General features: G+C 38.2%; 1 protein-coding gene across 1 annotated transcript; it reads right to left on the reverse strand.

Moving 5' to 3' along the window:
* Positions 1-889: 889 nt before the first annotated feature.
* LOC115520623 (guanylate-binding protein 4-like) lies at positions 890-18,137 on the reverse strand. The gene is made up of 11 exons (XM_030325161.2): positions 18,062-18,137; positions 13,821-14,016; positions 11,652-11,779; positions 9,345-9,454; positions 8,964-9,157; positions 6,934-7,179; positions 5,388-5,668; positions 3,728-3,940; positions 2,664-2,766; positions 2,131-2,324; positions 890-1,257 (listed from the first exon to the last, which is right to left on the reverse strand). Exons 2-11 carry the CDS (start codon positions 14,008-14,010, stop codon positions 1,039-1,041), a joined length of 1,878 nt encoding a protein of 625 aa, XP_030181021.1. The 5' UTR covers positions 14,011-14,016; positions 18,062-18,137; the 3' UTR covers positions 890-1,038.
* Between the last annotated feature and the right edge of the window lie 4,104 nt (positions 18,138-22,241).

Raw genomic sequence — 22,241 nt, forward strand, 5'->3', positions numbered from 1 at the left:
CTTGCTTTTTCTTTTCTATGAATAATTTCATTATTTTTATGTAGTTGAATATATTAATCTTTTCTTTTTAATCATCATATTCACACTGAAAAAGGACTTTTCTACCACAAAACTACTTTTTAATCTTTTACAATTTAATTTTCATTTAAAAATCTTTGATACATCTGAAATTTGCTTTGGTATGAAGTGAAAGGAAGACTTGAAATTTTTTTTCCAGATGGGTATGTAGAGTCCAAATTACACTTACAGAATATTCCTTATCCCTTCACTAATGTGAAGTGCCAAACTTATTGTATAATAAATTTCTATCTGAATTTTTACTGATGTCCAAACTTTCAACACTATTTTACTGATGTTTAAATATTCAGGTGCCAGCACCATTGTGCTATTCATTCAATATTCATTGTGCTACTTGTTGGGATGTTTTAACATACAGTTAGAGATAACTGCCTCTCATTATTTTTCTCTTTATAGAATTGCATTGGATATTTTTGCTTACAGTTTTTCAATGTATACTGTAAAACAAATTTGTCTACTTTGAAAACATTTTTGATGTATTTGTTGGAATCATGTACATATATGTGTACATGTACATACATACATATACACATATGTATACATATATGTATATATGTACAGACACACACATACACCATGTATGTCTTATTTACTTTAGTTCATTTTATAAATTTTTGTGTTCTTCAGTAACACTTAAAGTATGTCTCTATGTAAATTTTACAAATGTCTTTATAACCTTATTCAGAATTATTTTGTTACAATGGCATTGAAAATTTAGCCTTTTCTTCCATTGTATTTTTCAACTTGGTTCCCATTCCACTAAATTATTTCATTCAGTCAAAATTAAGTTTATCTTGTATATGCCATGAGCTGATGTTTTTTGCAATCACTTTTTATTTTTAAACTTTTGTTGTATGAAAGTGGCATGACACATGTATTTCAAAAATAAACACAGTATTACACTACTAAAACAAAAGAAGCCTCATTTTATAGTATCCTTAACAAGACATCTAAGCTTATTTAATTGTTTTCATTGAGAATTTTCCTCCCTTGACGGACTAGCCTAAAAATTTCAGGTAGTGCCACAATTAATACATTCCCAGCCACATCAATCGCCTTTGAAATCAATAACGGATCAGTTTTTTTGTTTCTTTCAATCTCTTCTTGTAGTCGATTTATCTCCTTATTCAACTCCTCGGATTTCTTTCCAAATCTTTCATTAAGCAATTCTTCTTGGACCTATAAAATGAAAAGAGTCCACTTGTGAAAATCACCATTATCAGGATTCAGCCAGCAGCAAACGTAGGTATCTATTTTTCTGCCACTTTAGACTGCTGTTTGGAGGATATCCAATGTGTCCATACATTTTGACCTGGATAATGAGAGTATCCATGGTTTATAACATCCTAAGATGTCCTCAGCATCATCTCTCTGGGGGTGGGTAGGTGTTGGGCCTAGATCAGACATGAGAACTTTCCCCATAACGCATTCTAGCCCAAACAATACTCTTTGGGTAGGAATACAGTTTTAATTCTAATTAATTCTCAGTTCTATTTGAGGTTGCATGGCCACAATCATCTAATAAAGCATGGTAACTACTGACTCTGTACAGAATATTGCTTATCAAGCTGCAGGTTGGACCAAGGAAAGATTTTCCTCTATGTTTTATAATAATCCCAGGATATTCAGACAGATCTGGAAAAAAATGCAGCAAGTTTTGGAGCCTTTTCATTTCATATCAGACCTAATTGGATACTTTCAAGACAAAAAAAAAATCTATTTCTGATCTCTCTGATGGTGGTATCAAGAATCCTAAGGACTATAGGACTAGAAGACAAAGACCCTACTCAATTGGGGTTCACAAGACCATTCCATAACCACTCCAAATAGCAAACCATTCCTCAAGGGTGTTATTTGTATACTCGAAAGTCTAGCACTATGGAAGGGACAGATGTATTATGGCTTTAAGGGTTATAGGAGGATCCACATGGACTGAGAAAGTTAGTAAATCACATGCCATTTGTGTTTCACTCTTGGATCATGACTTTGCTTAAAATTTTGTCCTTCTCTTCCTGAGGAGTGAGGATCTGCCCAAATCCAGGCCAGACTTACCTTCAGATAATGTTTCAACATCCTTTCCAGCATTTCCTGAGTGTTTTCTTTTTCCTTCTTTATCTTCTCTTCCAGCTGGCTTAGGTTTTCCTTGAGGCTCCTCTCTTGAGCCTCCATTTTTTGCTTTTGTTCATTTTCTTTCTGTTTTAGCTGCTCCTGTTCCTTCTCAGAGGCCTCCCTTTTGGCCTGCTCCACTGCCCCATGCAAGTTTTTAAAGGGAATAAAATAACAGGTCAGGTCTGACCCTCCTGAGCTTAGAGACTTAACTGACTTTGCAAAGGTGACTGGGAAATGTGTAATTTCACCAGATGGCCACACCATTGACAGGTTTCTCATTTTGAAGTTAGAGACTCTGCCTGGCTGGCTGATGTACAACTACCACTTGTCTTGTTATTTTCAGAATTTATTGAACAGAGCATGTTTTCTGTGGTAGAAGAGGAAACTCCTTGTTGCAAGAAGGTCTTTGGTCAGATCTGTCAGTGGGCACTGCAGGAATCTACCCATCCCGCTGTGAGTTGAGCCCTCCCCTGTACCTGCTTTGGCCATGTCCCCAGCAGTGAGGGCTTTGTCTAAATGCATGATGGATTCCTCTACTGCTGCCTGTGACTGTAGGAAGTTCTGGAGGATCTCATTTGCCTGAGGAACCAACCAACAAGGAGCAAATACATGTCAGGCAACAAAGATCTTGTCTCTGGTTGCAGAAATAATTGTTCAACAAAACCTCAAATGTGGCCCAGTAAATTGTGTATCCCTGAGTGATTCCCTTCCTTCTATGTCCACAGCATAAATTCTAATCTATTGATGAGAATGGAAAAACTCCATCATAGTCTTCTTAGTTCTTGAGACCCTTTTCTAACTGATGCCCACCCCCAAGCCCCACCATGGGTTACAGCCAACCAGACTCCTGATTCTACAAACATATTAAAACTTTGTTTATATGTATTTGGACATTCTTTTCTTCTTCCTGGAAGCTCTTCTAGCTTTTCTTAATAAAGCTAACATCTATGAATACTTCATCTTAAACTTCTAGGAGCAACCTTCTGTAATGTTTCCTAAGCTGCCATCTGAGCTTTGAATGGCCACCAAGATACTGATTTGCCCTACCAGCTCTACCACTTACTGTGGCATGGCCTTAGGCAATTTATTAACTTCTCTGTGCATCACATTTCTCAAGTGTATAATGTAGATAGTAGTGTACCTAATTCACAATATTACTCTGATGATTAAATTAATAACCCAACAAAAGCACCTAAAGACCATGTGTGGTAGAGAGAGTCAGTGTTCAATGTGTTAACCATTATTATCATCATTACCATTATCATTAGTCTATTAGCATACCAGTATAACCTTTATCATACCCTATCCTGTTCACTATTTGTATCTCTGGTAAAATCAGCATCTTGGGAGCAAAGTTGTGTCTCTAATATTTGTATTCCCCAGGGACTTAGCACAAATATTATCATATGCTCCATAGGGAATTATTGCCTTGCTCTTGTTTTTCCCCATAATTGGTACTAGGGTCTTAGATATTCAGAAGGTGCAACAAAGGCCACCTGACTCCACTCTACGGTTCAACCTCTTTCCCTTTATTCCTTACCTTAACTCCTTTCCTGTGCACCTCTTTATAACCAAGTTCAACATTTCTCTTTGCTTTTAAGTACAGATCATATCCTCCAGAAACAGAGAAAGTTCCTTTTGAAATGCTTTCCTTCAGAGGCTCTGAAAGCTGCTCCATTGCAGCCTGACAATATTTGAAAGATACATCTTCATTTTGCATCAAGAAATCATCCTTCTTTTTCTCTATGGTGTCCTGCCAGGGAAATGTAGAGAAATCCAATGGGAAGAAGCTGTTAGGAGGGAAAGTTCAACTGTCATCCTTTTAGAAAAAGCATCCTGATTACCTAAGAGTACAATGAAACATGGAACAGACCAGGAGTCAAGAGACTTTTAGCCCTAGTTCTGACCAATTCTCTGTGTGACCTGTGGGAAGTCCCTTTACTTCCCTGGGGTTGAAGACATGAACTCCATGGTTCCTTCTGCTGTAGTATGATTAACAGTGACCCAATCATCAACAATGAGCAATAGGAAGTTGAATTGTAGCTAGAAGTAGAGTTTCCTCAGAGAGTTTGGGTTGTTATGGATGAAAATGTACATCCCCCTGCCCCCCAAACAATCATCTGGTAATGACTAAAGTGTATTCTGAGCAGACTTTGGAACGCTCCATGAATTCTTTTAACAAGAATTTGAGTGTGTAAAGAGGAAAAAATAAACATTTCCCCTGCTCTTGAAAATTACAATACAGCTGACTTTCTGGCATTTTCTCAATACGAACAAAGAGAATTTTTTCACTGTAGGGTGGTCATAGACTGAAAGACAAACTTCCAGAAAGATGCCAATGGTAATTAATTGTCCCCAGGAATTAAACTCTCCTCCAAGATTTCCTTCTTCTGATGTATACCCCTTGCATGGTCCTGGAGCCTATGAATTTGCTGAATTTTATTCCAGTGGTTAGATATTACATGGTACAAGTTAACTTTAAGAAATGGAGATTACTAGAGGGTAGGATTGGAGAAGGCTTAGATAAGACCATATAGTCTTTTAAAGCAGAGAGTTCTCCCAAGCTCTTGGTAGAAGAGGAAGTCAAAAAAACTAAAATATGAAAAGAATTTTATGTGTCATTGTTGTCCTGAAGATGAAAGGAGAACATGGAGATATACAAAAAATGCTTCTAGGAGCTGGAGGCACCCCCTGTCTGAAAGCCAACAAAAAAGGGAACATGAATCCTACAACCAAAAGGAAGGGGATTCAGTCAGCAGCCCGAATGAACTTGGAGCCACTCCAGAGCCTGCAGCTGAGAACTCATTTTGGCCAACATCTTGTTTTTAGTCTGTGACACTCTGAGCAGAGGATGGCGCCATCCTATGCCTATGTTCTGACCTACAGAATGGTAAGCTTATGCATGTATATTATATATGTATTATATATATTATATATGAATAATATATATATACAAATATATATTTATTATTACAATGTGCTAAATTAATGGTAATTTTCAAATGTAGCAATAGAAAATTAATAGAATGCCCATCTTTTAGTAAAAAGGTGACTAGTAACCCTGTAGTGCCCTGTCACTCACAAGAACCCAGGTTCCATCCACCATGAGAGGTAGAAGAGCTGCAGAGTCAAAAAAATGTACTGTAAGCATTCATCCAGAAGGGTAGGAATTAGGAAGGATAAATGCTAAGACACACTACCACAAGCTTTTTCTGGAAAGACCGCTTGTCATCTTTAAAGGAATGCTCCATGAAGACTGCAATGGCTTCCCTCTCGCAGTCTGTATGCACATCCAGCAGCTCCTGGAGCGTGTCTGTGGGGAAGCTCACTCGTTGGGCCATCTGCTCGCTGTAGTGGTCGGCTGCCTTCTGCACGGCCACTGAGTTCTCACGCTGGGCAAGAGCTGTCACCACGTTCTCCAAGCAAGGAACTTCTCCCGTCTTGATGGCATCCACATAGGCTTTCAACAGAGTCCCCAGCCCTGAATAAGGCAGGAAATTTGAGGATAAATAGCGAGGTCTTAATCATTGGCTTCCAGTTTTTATGGAGCATCATTCGGAGATCACAAAAACCCCACCTTATTTAGAAACAAACTTTATTTTCTTCTTTGGGAATCTATTTCTTTCTAACAACATTGTTTTCCTATTCTTTCTTTTATTGTTCTCCATTTCTTCATATTATAATTTAAATGATCAATTACAGGAGCGCCTGTGTGGCTCAGTCATTTGAGCATCGAATTTTGGCTGAGGACATGATCTTGTAGCTCATGGGTTCAAGCTCTGGGCAGGGTTCTGTGCTGACAGCTTGGAGCCTGGAGCCTGCTTCAGATTCTGTATCTCCATCTCTCTCTGCCCCTTCCCCGCTCGTGCTCTGTCTCTCTCTCTCTCAAAAATAAACATTAAAACAATTTTTTTAATAATTGATTAATTGCAATTAATATGCTCGTGGGTCACTGGAAAAATAGTTTCCCATTCAATGAGAATAAAAAGGAATAGATTATACAGGTGAAGTAGTATACACAAACAAGACCAGCTACATAATTTGTGTGGCCCAGGACAAAATGAAAACGTGGGCTCCTAGTTGAAAATGATCAAGAATTCAAAACACGGATAGATGGGTGCCTGGGTGGCTCAGCTGGTGAAGCAATCGACTCTTGATTTCCACTCAGATCATGATCTCATGGTTTGAGTTGGAGCCCCAGATCAGACTCTGCGCTGACAGCTTAGAATTCTCTCTCCCAAAATAAATAAGGAAACTTAAAACAAAACACACAGAGAGTATTGGCTCATCTCTGCACAAGGTATTACCGGACTATATAAGTCACGTGCCCATGAAGCCTGCCCTGCATATAAGACTATACGTAAGTTTCTTTGTCAATGGGCTTGCCGGAACTTATAGCTTCCTATTCATGATCTGACTCATGTAAGTTTACAAAATATCTACTATATCCTTAAAGACCAGAAGATATCCTATAGGATTTCTCAATCTGCAGATGTCCTCTCTTTAACTCTGTCTTGCCTTTTTATAATTAGTGAATTAGGGTTTTGAGATATATTAAGTCTCAGCAAACCCTCACATAGGGAGACTAATTAAGAAACATGTATGGATACCTTTTCATGGCATGAATATCTGCTTCCCCATCATTACACACAGATGTCAACAAAATTACTGCCAAACTCAGAGTATACTCAAAGCTCCCCCACGCACAGTGATACAGAGACATGCTGTGGGACAAAGGTGACTCACGGTTCCCAGTGACAATGATTCCCTCTCGTAGGGTCTTGGTCTTTGTATGAGTGAAAATATAGGTGCAGAATTTGTTTGATTGCTCCCGGAAACTACTGTCCAGCTGGTCTTCTGGCACGTTCTCAATATGGGCTAAGAGATTTTTGTCATTTGTAGGCCGGTCAAAGATGAAGCACTTCCGTTTTGGAAAGAACTGTCTGATACACTCTCTGGGAATGTTGGAATTTTGGATTTTGGGATTTGTGCCTGCAAAGGTGGAAAAAAAGTGATCACTGAAAGGCAGCCTTCAGGTAGAGGAGTGAGGACTTCATTTCCAGGAATTTTCCCATCATTGCAGCTCCTGTGTCTGTAAATCTCCTTTCATCCAGTCATTTCTAACCAACCTGGGCCATCACCACAGGTATGGAAAATCCATTTCTGCATGGAGCAGAGTCAAGAAAATACTATGGGAGAAGAAAGAAAGGCATCAGGCTCAACTGAACAAACTTACAATTGGTTTCCTTAGCATTGGTATGGAGTTTAGTGGTTTAAGTATTTATAAAATGTTTATCAAATGACTGATGAATGAACAAAAGTAGTGAAAATTCCTAAAATAAAGTAATGCCAGAAAGAAGAGTAAGACATTGTTTGTGAAAATAACAGGAGATGGACAAATAATACCAAGGGAAGAAAAAAATTTCTAAAATTCAGAGTAAAAAAAAATCACACTAAAAAAATATGTTTGGAGCTCTTTTAGCGGAAGTGTCCACGTGGTAAGGTTAACCTGCAGGTAATTTGGAGGTCTTAACACTATCTATATCAGGCTAGATCTGACTTGGAAGTACTTCATAGAATGATTTTTGGGGATATATAAGATGTTCAATAAAATTTTTTTGGAAAAATGAATACATGAATGATTAAATGAAAATTTGTATTATTTCCAGGTGCCATCAATGATTCACTCTGCTAAAATAAAGTAAAAATAAAATGCAAGTAAAATTAACATGTAGTGAATTAATGATATTAAAATGGTAACATAATGTACAAGACCGTAAGAAAGAAGAAAGTGAAATCATGTGACAGATAGATGTGGATCTGAAAGTCTTACTAGAAGGACATCTTTTTTTTTTTTTCTGGACTCTTAATGTGTAAATATCCTTTCTCTGAAATTTGTAACTGTCCAGGCACTAGTAAAGTATTCATAGAATATTTCATAGAAACATGAAATATATTTTTAAAATACAGTCATTTAAATATGGTATATACATAGTAGAATACTATTTAGTCTCAGAGAGGAAGAAATTCTAACACCTGCTACAGCATGAATGAATCTTGAGGACATTATGGTTACTGAAATAAGCCAGTCACAAAAAGATAAGTAGTGTATGATTTCATTTCTATGAGGTACCTAGATGGAGACAGAGAGTAGAATGGTGGCTGCCAAGGGCTGTGGGTAGGGGGTATTAGGGAGTTAGTGTTTAGCAGGTACAACTTTGGATGGGGAAGATAAAAAGTTTTTGGAGTTGGTGGGTGGTGATGCTTGTACAACAATGTGAATGCATTTATTGCCACAGAAGTATAAGCTCAAAAATGGTTAAGATGGTAAATTTTATGTTTTGTATATTTTTCCATAACAAACAATTTATGTCTGTTTATTTCTTGTGATTCAATGTTCACCAACTTCTAATCTGATGAGCTATTTTTGTCAGTATGAAACAAGAGGAGCACATAAAAGGAACACGAGTATGTAGGCCTTAGGAAGCTGCAGCACTGTAACCTAGAAAAATGTTTCACAACACCCATTTGGTCTAAAATCATTTGGTTCCACAGTGGTCCTTAAATTTCCTCAGTGAGCTTACTCCAGCAGCTGGAGTTTTACAGCTAATAACCTATGAAAAACAATCACCACACATCATTCACCAATCACCCCTCACTAATAGACTATATCTCGAACCAAGGGCAAACAAAATTTGATTTCAAGTCCTGAAGGACAGGGCTTAGTTGCTCCCACTCCCTCTGGAACCTCCATCACCCATGCCATGCTCTGAGACCTGGAATTAGCTTCAAGGCATCCTCCAGGTACTCATCTTCAGTGATTGAGGATTCATCTATCTTCAACTCCAGAGTGAAATCCCGGACAGTCCAAACAAAGTCTGGAAAGAAACTCACAAACTCGGTGGAGTCCTCTACTTCATCAGGTGTTGAGGATTTTGCCCTGATGAGCTGCGTTAGTTCAGCCACGTAGCTAAGAATTCAGCTAAGGAAGGAGAAATGATTTATACCACAATTTCCAGGTCTTATAAAAACAAATTTTATAAACATTAACTTATTTCCCATGTCCCTTCTCCTCAACCAGACAATTAAGATGACAGTCTCAGTTGCCATTCCTGTAAACTCAATAAAACGTGGTGGTTTGGTCCCTGGAAGGATACTGCAGCTGCTCCAGGGCCTGGTGGTTGATGGTGCCTATGCTGTTATAGATCAAGGTGCTGCTCAGAAGCACAGTCAGGGCAAAGATCCATGAGTCATTCTTAGGGTTGACCTGGAAAGCACATTAGAGCAAAAGACTAAAGAGTCTCCCCTTCATTTACTTGTTAACATTTCCATTCATTAACACAGTGACTAGAACACAGTAGATATATGCCAGTAAGCAGGAAATTATTCCTACAGCAAACTTTATGCGTCATGGACAACATTAAAAACACAATGTCATTCAGTTAAATTCAACAACTATTCATCGGTTGTCTTCTAAATGTCAGGCAATACATTTGGTTGTGTGGACACAACCACCCATATGATAGTCGTTGCCCTCAAGAAGTTGACTTTCTGGGCTGGTCAACCAGTGAGTAAACATACAACCAAGAAACATTAACCAAGTTGGGGCGCCTGGGTGGCGCAGTCGGTTAAGCGTCCGACTTCAGCCAGGTCACGATCTTGCGGTCCGTGAGTTCGAGCCCCGCGTCAGGCTCTGGGCTGATGGCTCAGAGCCTGGAGCCTGTTTCCGATTCTGTGTCTCTCTCTCTCTCTGCCCCTCCCCCATTCATGCTCTGTCTCTCTCTGTCCCAAAAAATAAATAAATGTTGAAAAAAAATTAAAAAAAAAAAAAAAAGAAACATTAACCAAGTTAATGATCTCTGCCAGGAGTAGAACCAGAAGCCTAAAATGTAAAAGGAAAAGGGGTAAAAACCAAAAACGTAAAAAAGAAAAGTGTCCTGCGAATTCTGAGCAAGAGATTACATCTGACTGTGAAATGATGGCAGTGGGTAAAAAAAAATAGGTGGGTTTTAAAGAAATGATGCAGTGTGGATTTGTGGAAATGAAAAGATCATGGGAGGACCAACACAAGCCAAGTCGGAATTAAAAAGCACAATCATATAAATGTATTATAGAATTACTCCATTTGGCTGAAGCAATGTATAAATGTGTGAGAGTAGATGACAAGACTGGGAAGGAGATTCAAGACAAGATGGGAGGGGCATTGAAGGCCAGGAAAACAGAATTAGACACTACCTAAATCTAAATTTAGTGAGTTGTTCTCTATTGCCACCAGTTATTAATAATATGGTATGTTTGGGTCCCTTAAACAAGTGTAATTAGATAAAAAGAAACAAGTTTTGGCCAAAATATAATATATTTCACCATCAAGAGTCCCTCTTCATTTTTTGGGTGGGGGGTGGTAATTAGAGTAGATCTAACTCACTAAGAATTAAGTTGCAGGGCCCTTGAATGGTAAGTAACAAGTTGGTACTTTTGTTCTTTTTTCTTAGTTTGAGAAGTTGCTGGTACATTCAAAGAAGGGATAAACTTGTTAAAATCCAAACATATGGTGAGATGAATTCATGAGGCCTGATAGGTTTTGTTTTAGTTTCTTTTCTGTTTTTATTTTACACTTTATTTTATACTGAGGACTTTATAACTTAAAGTTTTAAAACATTAAAAAATTTTAATTAAGAATTTCTAAGTCTCTCCTTTATTTTTTGAGGGGCAGTATCAGAATCAACCCATCTTCTGCTGCTACAATGTAGACTCAGACTTATATGAAGTAAGGAGAAACTACTGATTGTGCCCAATACTGTGAAGACAACACGCCTACAAGTATCTTGTTTACAATATTTTCTATTGGTCAAGATCATGCTTTTTAGAAGTCAGTGAAGAAACTTAGACTAAAATCATTATGGATGTTCTTGGAACAGCCAAAGCTTTTCTGGAGTTTATTTAAATATATTACTTTGTTCAAACCTATTTTTGAGGCTACTATATTCAAACTCACCAATCCATACAATTTAACTGGTAGTCCCATTGACCTGATGGGTTACACTTCAGTCAGTTTTCTGAAAGTCAACTTTCACCAGGAAAGTTGAAATCTAATCCCTACTCACTACGAGGTTGCATCCATGGCACCTTGTACTGATTGTACTAAGTACTTGAGGTCTCCCCGCTAACCTCTGGGTCTTTCTTCCCTGCTGTGTCTGTAGTACTTAGCAGAGAGGCCTGGATGTAGCTACTCAAAAGTGTTTATTAAATTGTGTCATTAACCCTGGTGTTAAAAGTAAGATGAATATCTTAACTCAAAATATCAAAATATTTGTGCTCTCAAGGAAAAAAGTTCAAGATAAGAGAATTTAACCTCATTATCTATAATTTGCACTTGCTATTTGTAGGAATAGGTCACAGAAGTGGAATTGAGGTAGTGAATTAATAGGCAAGAGCAAGGAAGTTTACTCAACTTTCTTCCTTACCTTTTTCACATCCCCCAGGCCCTCAGTGTCCAGAAGGACAAGGATGTGGTTCTTCTTGGAGGAGTGGGGCACACACCACATCCAGATGCCCTTGGTTTCAGATCTCACTGTGGCGTTCATGCGGAAACCTGCAAGAGAGGAGTTAACAACATACAGGGACAGTAGATAGTCCAGGTTCCCCAGGAGCTACAGTGGTGAAACTTATAAATGTCTTCCATTTCAGGGTCCAGCAGGGAAAGGAGTTTCTTCCATTTCAGCGACAATCTACTGTTTACAGACATTAAGGATTTTCTGAGGAAACACTTTGGGCCCCCTATTCATCTTGTACCTGTATAGGCTCAAATAGGTCATAGGACAGATTAATGTAAACTCTACTAACCTGTGTAGTTTTAGCTGACCCTTAAAAGGAAAAAAAACTTTATTGCACTGAAAAAAATAAGAAATACAAGCAGCAAATATATATATGAAAAGGTTCTCAAACTGATTCATAGTGAGACATAGACTATGTGACTATATAGTCACAAGGTTAGCAAAAGCCAAAATGTCTAACATTACCAAATGGTGATAAGGATGTGGGAAAATCTCAATGACTGCTAACAGTCATGTAAATTGTACATAAAAGTTAAAAAGCTGTTTGAGACTGTCCAGAATGGCTGAAAACACAGATACCCTGTCACCCTGTGGGTCCAATTCTGGGTATAATCAACGGGGGAAGGTTGAGTAAGTGTGTACTGGAATTTAAGTACAAAACCATTTATGATAGTTGAATTCATAAACAAGAAAATCTGGGACCAATCTCAACATTCATTAATAATAAATGGAGAAACAAATTCTGATATCTTCATACGATTGTACACTATGCAGCAGTTAACAGAAATAAATTACAAATACATACAAGAAAAACAACACACAAAAGAATACACATGGTACAATTTCATTTATATAAACTTTAAAAGCAGACCAAATTAAACTTTTTTGAAATGCATAGACTATAAAACCATTTCTTTCTTGCTTTCTTTCTTTTTTTTTTAGAGAGAGAGCGCACGCACACACGAAGAGGATAGAGGGGCAGAGAGAGAGAGAGAGAGAGAGGGTTCAGCACACAGCCTGATGCAGTGCTCTATCTCATGACCCTGGTATCATGACCTGAGCCAAAATCAGTAGTTGGACAGTCAACTGACCAAGCCACCCAGGTGCCCCTGAAACCATCTTTAAAAAGCAAAGAAGTGCCATCAAAATTAAAAATACTGGTGAGCACAGATAAGAGTGTGAGAGGGTGTGATTTGGGCTTTGAGTGTTGGTAATATTAAATTTCTTTACCTGATCAGGTGACCATCTTACATTTAATAACTTTATAGTACATGTATGTTTTACAAACTTTTCTGGACATATTACAGTTTTCACATTAGAAAACACTGAATACAGAAAGAGAGGGAGCACAATTTATCAAACTTTTGTTATGAAATGGAAGAAAAAATTTAATCTTAGCTCCCTTGAGATTTGGGAATAACAGGTTCTTCCTCCCTCCCTCCTTCATTCCTTCCTTCCTCTTTTTTTCTATCTCTTTTATTTTTTTTTAATTTTTTTTTAAAAACAATTTAACGCTTTTTTATTTTTATTTTTGAGACAGGGAGAGACAGAGCATGAACAGGGGAGGGTCAGAGAGAGGGAGACACAGAATCTGAAACAGGCTCCAGGCTCTGAGCTGTCAGCACAGAGCCTGACGCGGGGCTCGAACTCATGGACCGCTAGATCATGACCTGAGCCGAAGTCGGCTGCTCAACCGGCTGAGCAACCCAGGCGCCCCTTTTTCTATCTCTTGTAAAAAGAAGACACAATAAACTAAAATTTTATGCTGCTGGGAATGGCCCTGTAATTTGGGCAAAAGTGACACAAAAGAAAGAAAGGGAATCACGACAGGAGCTGAGCTGATGAGAGTGGATGGGTTCCAGAGAACAAGCAGGGTTGGAGACTCTTCTTTTTTACTAGATACAAGAGTAAGATTTTGTGGATAGATAGGGTTAGGTTGTAAATTTGATGGTGAGAATTAGAATTTTTCTTCAGTGGGAGGGGTTAGGCTCTTCCTTGAGATGACACTAGAGGAGGCCTGAACAGCCTGTTATATTGATGGTTCCAAGTAAATGGCCCTGGTCCCAGGACAACACTCACCATGGTTCTGTCCTGCCAGGCGGTTCATCAGGTAGGATTTTCCTGTCCGAGACAGCCCTGCAATGCCCACCACCACCACAGGCTGAGATATCTTGTCAAGAATCTCTAGTGCTTCTGGATTCACCACCAGCTCCTCTTCCTTGTTTTTTATCAGGCAAATGGGGGCTTCCATGGTGAGTCCAGATGCCATGGTAACCTGTAATCCAGAAGAACTGTTCAATATAACACAAGATCCTGAAGATCACCTCTAAATCACCTCTATTTAGAGGTGATCTAGATCACCTCTAAAAACACAAGATCACCTCTAAAAATTTTTTTTTGTTTAATGTTTATTTATTTTTGAGACAGAGAGAGACAGAACATGAACGAGGGAGCGTCAGAGAGACAGAGACACACAGATTCTGAAACAGGCTCCAAGCTGTCAGCACAGCGCCCAACGTGGGGCTTGAACTCACGGACCACGAGATCATGACCTGAGCCGAAGTGGGATGCTAAACTGACTGAGCCACCCAGGCGCCCCCCTCTGTGAAGTCACCTCTAATGGTTGTACAAATTACATACATATCAGCTTTCTGCTTATGGAATATAGACATCATTCCTAAGGGAAAAGTGTGTACCCTAGTTAGTGCCTTAAGGCTTGGTACAGAAAACCTGTATCTATTATCTTAATTGTTCTTAAAGTGAATCCTAAAATAATCACATCCAAGAGATGCATAAAATGAACAGAATGAAGAAAGCAAAGGACTGATGATAGAGTCCTGAGAAAACCAACATTTTGGGGGTAAGGCAGAATGAGACACGAAGGAAATGAGAAGAGTGGTCATAGAGTTTCTAAGAATTCCAGGACAATATAGTGGCTCATCAATTCTGCAAATATTTATTGAGTATCTACTGTATGCTGCACTGTTCTAGGTGCTCAGTATCCAGAAATGAACAAAATGGATAAGATTCTTGCCTCGTGGAGCTCCAGTCTAGTAGGGGCAGTCAGGTAATTAACAAAACAAATGAGAAAAGATCTACATGTGTTAGATGATGGTAAGTGGTCTGGAGAAAAGTAAGCAAGAGATGAAATACACGGCAATAGATAGGGTTATTGGGGGTTGAATTATACACAAAATATTCTGAGAAAGAGAAAATGAAGGTGAACAGTGCCCGTGATAAGGATAGATTTAGTGAAAGGAAGAGGACAGGAGGTGGATTGGTTGGGGGAGTGAGTGTAGAAGAAGGGAAAAGAAATAATGCAGCTTGTCTCAATATCCAAAACCTTTATACACAGTGCTTAAAGAAATATATGGGTCCAGGGGTTCCTGGGTGGCTCTGTTGGTTATAAGTGTCAGACTCTTAGGACTCGTGAGATCGAGCCCTATGTTGGGCTCTGAGCTGACAGCGAGAAGCCTGCTTGGGATTCTCAATCTCTCTCTCTGTCCCTCTCCTGCTCATTCTCTAAAGAAAGAAAGAGAGAAAGAAAGAAAGAAAGAAAGAAAGAAAGAAAGAAAGAAAGAAAGAAAGAAAGATTAAAAAAGGAAATATATGGGGCCAGGATTCATTCATGTACTGAAAAACATTTCTCGTTTATAAGTTTACAGCAAAGAGAGCCAGTTGTGAGGATGTTTGAGGATCTTCCCGGATCTGACAGAGCTCCACATCTGAGCTAGACTCTGCTTTGATTGTTGTCATCTAAATGAATGGAACATTTCATCATACCAAAAGATAGAGACCATCCAAAGAACATTTACTGTGCCTTTATTCTAAGATAACGCTAAGCAACATTCACATGTCCCCACACTGGTTCCAGTCCTCTGCCTAAGGTGGGGTTACTTGAATAGTCATTTAGGCAGTACGGGACCCAAAATGGTAGGAGGTCTCATGCAAAAAGGTGCCCCTACAAGGGCATGCCCTCAAGTAAATGCTCATTGGGCACAATTGGGCACCTCCTTCAGGAGACAGAAGTGAGCTCACCACTCCTGTATCATTATAGGTGAGTCTGGATAATATGATCCAGTATAGTTTGGGACAGGTGGTAACACGCAATTACAACTTTCTTAGCTAATTCGGGATAGTAATTGAAATAGCAGTCTGCAACTAAGAATAATTTCTGGATAAAAAATGCATCCTTACATAACTTTTCAATATTATATTTACTCTCTACATTTGGGGGGAATAGAAAATATTGTCCATTTGTTTCTTATGAGAAACAAAAATGATTAATTACATGGCAGATATCCATGAATTTTCAGGCCCATAAAAGGGATTTGTCAAAGGTGTTGATGGCAGAGGGGGAGATGTAGAGTAGAGCTAAAATTAGAGCAAGAGCAAGGAGATAAAGATTGAGACAGACAGACAGACAGAGAAAGAGAGATTATTTGAAGATCCTGGAAAGAAACGGATGGCTGATAAGTTAAAGAGAGACAGCATCATACTGTTTGTTTGGGGCTCAACTGCCTGGGCTCAAACACTGGATCCATACTTTCCAAGCTGCGTGATTACTGGAAAGATATCTCTCTGTCTCCTTTTTTTCATCTGTGAAATGGGAATTCTTATAATAACTAAATTGTAGGGCCACTAGAATAAAAAGTATCCCAGACTGCATACATATGAACCACTTAAAATTATATTTGATACATAATAAATGCAATGTAAGTATTGCTTAAATAATAAGTATTGAAAGAGGCAGGAAGGGTGAAATTCCAAAAGAAGGCAAAGAATTGGTTTGGGTAGAAATGGTGACAACTCCTTCCCACAGTTAAAGCTGGTATGAAGGAAGGAAGGATTACCACAAACAAACTGTCCCATGAGAAGTATGAGCTGGCAGAATCAGACCCCAAGGGAACCACAGACAAGGAGGGAACTGTGGAGAGTGTTAGGCAGGGGCAACCCAGAGACACCTGGGATGTCACAGTACAGATTCTGGAGGGAGACTGCTATGAATTAACACCTAGAGTTCTAGTCATCTATTGCCTGGACGACCTTGAAAAAGGAACTCGCCTCGGTAAATTACAACTTTCTTATCAGTGTTATGGGTAAAACGGTAATTCCTGGTTAATTCATTACTGTCTGGATCAATGACAAAACCTCTCAATACATTAAATTTTCCACAATTAATGTACTGTTTCAATAATGAGCCTGTGAAGCCGCAGAATAGTGAGACAAGTTCTGTGTCAATAGGATTCTGTAAACTGGAAATTACCAAGGAGTAAGAGGGTAACTATAATATTTTTTGGTTAAAAAATTCAACCTGATTCTCATGAGACTTCTTCTATGGTTGTTCAAGGAGAAATTAGAAGTAAAACATGAGCCTTTGTAATGCCGTGTTAGGAGGAAATGTGGAGTTCTCATAGTTAATGTTATGAAAAGCTTTGGGAAAGAGATGATCTTACAAAGTGATTTTCTTTTAAAAAATGTTTAATGCAAAGCAGGACTGTGGAAACAAGGCAAGAAGCTTTTCTCTCCAAAATAAAAAGTAGAATGAGATAGCTGTATTATATACTGATAAATGATCATTATTTTCCAAAGTTACTGCCTGTAAGAGTTATCTAGAGTGATGGTTAAAAATGCTCCAAACCTGTATTTTTAATAAATACTGCAGGTTATTATTTGTGTGGATGGTGCGTTTAGAAACAGTGCGTGATGAGCAAACCATATAGTTCGGTCATACGGTTATTTTTAACAGTTGATTAACAATCGATTAGGAAGAATGTTGAATTATTTTATGTAACATAGCTTTGTAGCAACTTCAGAATATTGAGTGTAATTAATGAAAGAACAACCAACAGTCCCAAATTTAGATTTACACGGTCCCTAAGGTAAGGATCATCTTTTTTCTCTGTTTTCCCAATGCCCAGCAGGGGCGCAGGCAGGACCTGTCTGAAAAAGGGCGTTGGGAAGGGAGGGGGCGAGTCTACGCCGCACCTCTGTGACTGGGTCGGGGTTTGGTCCCTCAGTCTAAGAAAGGACTGCAATCCCCCTTTCTAAAGATGCAGTCGGATGCAGTCCTTCCATGCAGGGCTTTTGGTGCAAACCCGGGTGGGTGCCAGAAGAGGGGCAACGCATCCCGGGGACACGGTGCAGGCGCTGTCGCTTTTCAGGCAGAGCAAACCATCCCAAGGGCCACACACCGCGGAGCACCCTCGCCGTTCTTATGCCGTCTTTGCCGCCTGCCCGCGTGGGGTCTGCGCTTGGGAATTTGTTGTTGTTAGTTAATGGATTTGTGCATGGAAGACCAGGTTTAGGAGCGAACTTACCTAGGGCGGGCGCTGCGGTCAGGGACAAGTTCTCAGCTGCCCTCGCCTATCCTTTCGCGCTCCTGCAGCGTCTGCCTTCTACGGATATGGACCGTTCTCTTTAGAAGTGAAAAGCAAACCGGATATTACAGCCATTCTTTGCAGGTTCGGGATGAAGGAGTCCTGAAATCGAAACGACATGCTTAGTCGTGTTTCAACTGCGGTGGATTTTCACTTTTAGCTAAGTCAGGACTCTGGAGTGTGTGAATGAGGCGAAGCAGGAAATCCTAGAAGTAGAAGCTTCCACACCGGTCCCTCCTGTACAGTTGGCTTGGGCTTCCCTGGTCCCCCAGTAAATACAGAGCAGTAGGAGCGAATGTGAGCGAAATAACAGTAGGTTGTGAATATTTCAACAGCCGGTTTTCGCAGCGGTACTTTGTCAGGGAACAAGTTTTTGTTTGTCTGTTTTAAGTTTTTACTTGGTTATTTCTTATCCCACTGCTTTAAAAAAAAAAAAAGTCTTTTTGGTATTAACGTAAGTACTTTAAAAATAATAATAAAATATGTATGTATACGTATAAAATTGGGGGATATGTACATGTAGTTTAGAAATAATTATTTTATAGTTCAGAAATAATCACTATTATTTTAAGTCATATTTTTCCAATTTTTTCCCCTAGGTGGATGCAGATTTTGGGAAACTGGAGCTTATATATTTGGGAGGGGGGGTCACTCAAATATCAGGAAAATTTCATAAGCAGGTATTTAAAACGAACAAAGAAATAAGAACAAAAAAAAAGTTAAATCTAACAAATGCTGCATTCCCCCCCCCCCCCCCGTTTTCAGTGTTTCTTCTATTAGGGTACTCCCTATCATATTTGAACTTTAGTATGAGCAAGAATTCTGGAAAAATAACAAAATATGTTAATTTAAGGCATTCCATAGTATGGAGCTACAGAACTGGACTGTGTAACAGATTACTCTGTTATTACAATGTGTTGCCTTCTGGATGAATATAGACAGGAGCTGTGCCATGGAATCTGTGCGCTTTGGTTTATTGACGGCTTTCCTCTGCCTAAAACGTTCTGAGTGAATTGAAAAGATGTTAAGAGTATTAATTACGTTTTTGCTAATATGTTTGTGTGAAATCAGCTCTTTGAAAATAACATGGTAAAAACGAAGTACTAAGAGATGTTAGAGATTCATTGTTTATAACGCTATCAAAAATGGCTTCTTAAAATCACAGACTTGAATCAAGAAAGTACATGGAGTATCAGAAAACAAATTTTTAATTGTCAATTTTGAATAGACCCATTTCCTGTGATATTTGATGGAATGCAGCCAATCACATTTCTTTTTAATTGTGGTAAAAATATGTATAACATAACTATCTTAACTATTTTTTAAGCGTAAAGTTTAATAGTGTTAAAGATCAGTTTCCAGAACTCTTCATCGTGCAAAACTATACCCATTAAACAGTAATTCCGAATTTCCCTCTCCCTCAGTCCCTGGCAACCACCATTCTACATTCTCTTTCTGTGAATTTGATTATTCTAGATACCCCATATAAATCTTGGGATTGGTTTATTTCCCTAGCCTAATTTCCACATATTGTAGCATGTGAATTACCTTCCTTTTTTAGTCTGAATAATATTTTATTTCATGTATAATGCCACATTATGTTTGTCTTTTCATCCATTGATGGACATTTGGGTTGTTTACATCTCTTGGCTGTTTTGAATAATGTTGTGCACATGGGTGTGCAAGTCTCTTTAAAATCCTACTTTACAGAGCCTGCTTGGGATTCTTTCTCTCTCTCTCTCTCTCTCTCTCTCTCTCTCTCTGTGTGCCCCCTCCTTTCCCAAAATAAATAAATAAATAAATAAATAAATAAATAAATAAATAAACAAACATTGAAAAAAAAAGATCCTTCTTTCAAGACTTTTGTATGTATACCCAGAAATGATATTGCTAGGTCATACAGTAATTCTTTTTTAAGGCACTACCATACTGTTTTCCATAGTAGCTGCACCATTTTACATTCTCACCAACAGTGCACGAGGGTTCTAATTTTCCTAAATCCTTGCTAACACTTGTTATAGTCTTTTTCCCCCTGATACTAGCCATCCTAACGGTGTGAGGTAAAATTGTGGTTTTGATTTGCATTTCTCTAATGATTAGGGATGCTGAGTATCCGTTCATATGCTTGTTGGCAATTTGTGTATCATCTATGGAAAAATGTGTACTCAAGTCCTTTCCCCATTTTTAAAATTGGGTTGTTTTTTGTTGTTGAGTTGTAGGAATTCTTTATATATTCTAAATGTTAACCCCTTATTATAAATATGGTTTGCAAATATTTTCTCCCATTCTGAAAGTTGTGTTTCACTCTGTTGATTGTGTCCTTTGATGCACAGATGTTTGACTTTTTAATTTTCATATGCCATTTTTTGTCTTTGCTTTTTGTGCATTTTCAAGAAATCTTTGCCAAAGCCAATGTCATGAGGCATTTTGCTTATGTTTTCTTTTAAGAGTGTTACACTTTTAGGTTTTATGTTTATGTTTAGGTCTTTGATTCATTTTAAATTATTTTTTGTATATGGTATATGGTAAGGGTCTAATTTCATTCTTTTACATGTGGAAATGCAGTTTTCACAACATCATTTATTGAAAAGACTGCTCTTTTCCCATTAAATGGTCTTGGCACCATTGGTGAAAATCATTTGACCACATAAGCCGGGTTTCTCTCTAGGCTCCCTCTTCTTTTCCATTGGTCTATATGTCATTATGCCAGTATCACACTGTTTTGATTACTGTGGTTTTAAAATAAATTTTGAAATCAGGAACTGTGAGACCTCCAACTTCATTGTTTCTTTTCAAGATTGTTTTGGATATTCTGGGTTCCTTGAGATTCCATGCAAATTTTAGGATGTTTATTACGCTTTGTTGTTTGTGTTTCTAATTTTGCAAAAAGTGACATTGCGATTGTGATGGGAATTGCCCTGAATGTATACATCTCTTTGGATGGTCTTGACAGTTTAACAATCCTAACTCTTGCAATCAATCCATGTACACAAGATGTGTTTCCATTTATTGTTGTCTTCTTTAATTTCTTTCAGCAATGTTTTGTAGTTTTTGAGTGTATACATCTTCAGCTTTCTTATTTAAGCTTATTCCTAAGAATTTATTGGTTTTGGGTGCTATTATAAATGGAACTGTTTTCCTAACTCCCTTTACGATTTGTTCGTTATAAACTTATAAAAATGCCACTGGTTTTGAGTGTTAATTTTGTATCCCGAAACTTTGCTGAATGAATTAATTCCAACATCTTTTTTTGTGTGTGTGGAATATTTGGGGTTTTCTAGATATAACATTATATTGTCTTCAAACAGGGATAATTTTGTCCCCTCCTTTTCAATTTTAGCAGCTATTATTTGTTTTGTTTGCCTAATTGTTTGGCTAAGATTTCCAGTACTATGCTGAACAGAAGTGGCAAAAGTGAGGGTCCTTGTCTTTTTCCTGATCTTAGAGGAAAATCAGTTTTTCACCTTTGAGTATGATATTACCTGTGGGCTTTTCATATGTGGGCTTTAGTATGTTGAGGTAGTTTTCTTCTATTCCCAGTTTGTTGTGTGTTTTTATCATGAAACGCTGTCAAATTTTGGCAAATGCTTTTTGCATTAATTGATATTTTTAGGTGGTTTTCTTCCTCTTTTTGTTTATGTGGTATGTTACATTGCTTGATTTTGAAATGTGAACCATCTGTGCATTGCAGGAGTCAATCCCACTTGGCATATATTCCTCCTAATGTGCTTTTGAATTTTGTTTGATGGTATTTTGTTGAAGACCTTTGTATAAATATTCATCAGGGATATTGGTCTTTTTGAGAATAGTTGACACAAAATGTTATGTTACTTTCAGATGTATAACAGAGTGATTCAATTTCTCTGTATGTTTGATGTTTGGTTTTAATATCAGAATAATGTTAGACTTATAGAATGAGCTTGGAGATGTTCCCTCCTAATTTTTTGGAAGAGTTTGAAGAGGTTTGGTTTTACTTCTTTAAAGAATGTAATGGTATTTGGTAGTGGCCACCAGTGAAGCCATCTGGTCCTAGGCTTTTCTTTATTGGGAGGTTTTTGTTTAATGATTCAATCTCCTTGCAAATTAGAGGTCTGTTCAGATTTTCTATTTCTTCATGATT

This window comes from Lynx canadensis, chromosome C1 (assembly GCF_007474595.2).
Source record: "Lynx canadensis isolate LIC74 chromosome C1, mLynCan4.pri.v2, whole genome shotgun sequence".
Classification (NCBI taxonomy): domain Eukaryota; kingdom Metazoa; phylum Chordata; class Mammalia; order Carnivora; family Felidae; genus Lynx; species Lynx canadensis.

Bases quoted from the DNA above. Each gene is read 5' to 3' on its own strand.
- LOC115520623 (XM_030325161.2), bottom strand. From the start codon at position 14,010: ATGGCATCTGGACTCACCATGGAAGCCCCCATTTGCCTGATAAAAAAC. The intron at 2,767-3,727 runs GTAAGGAATAAA...TTGGTTCCTCAG, and splicing joins TGCACAGGAAAGGAGTTAAG to GCAAATGAGATCCTCCAGAA. The intron at 2,325-2,663 runs GTACAGGGGAGG...TGCATGGGGCAG, and splicing joins TGGGGACATGGCCAAAGCAG to TGGAGCAGGCCAAAAGGGAG.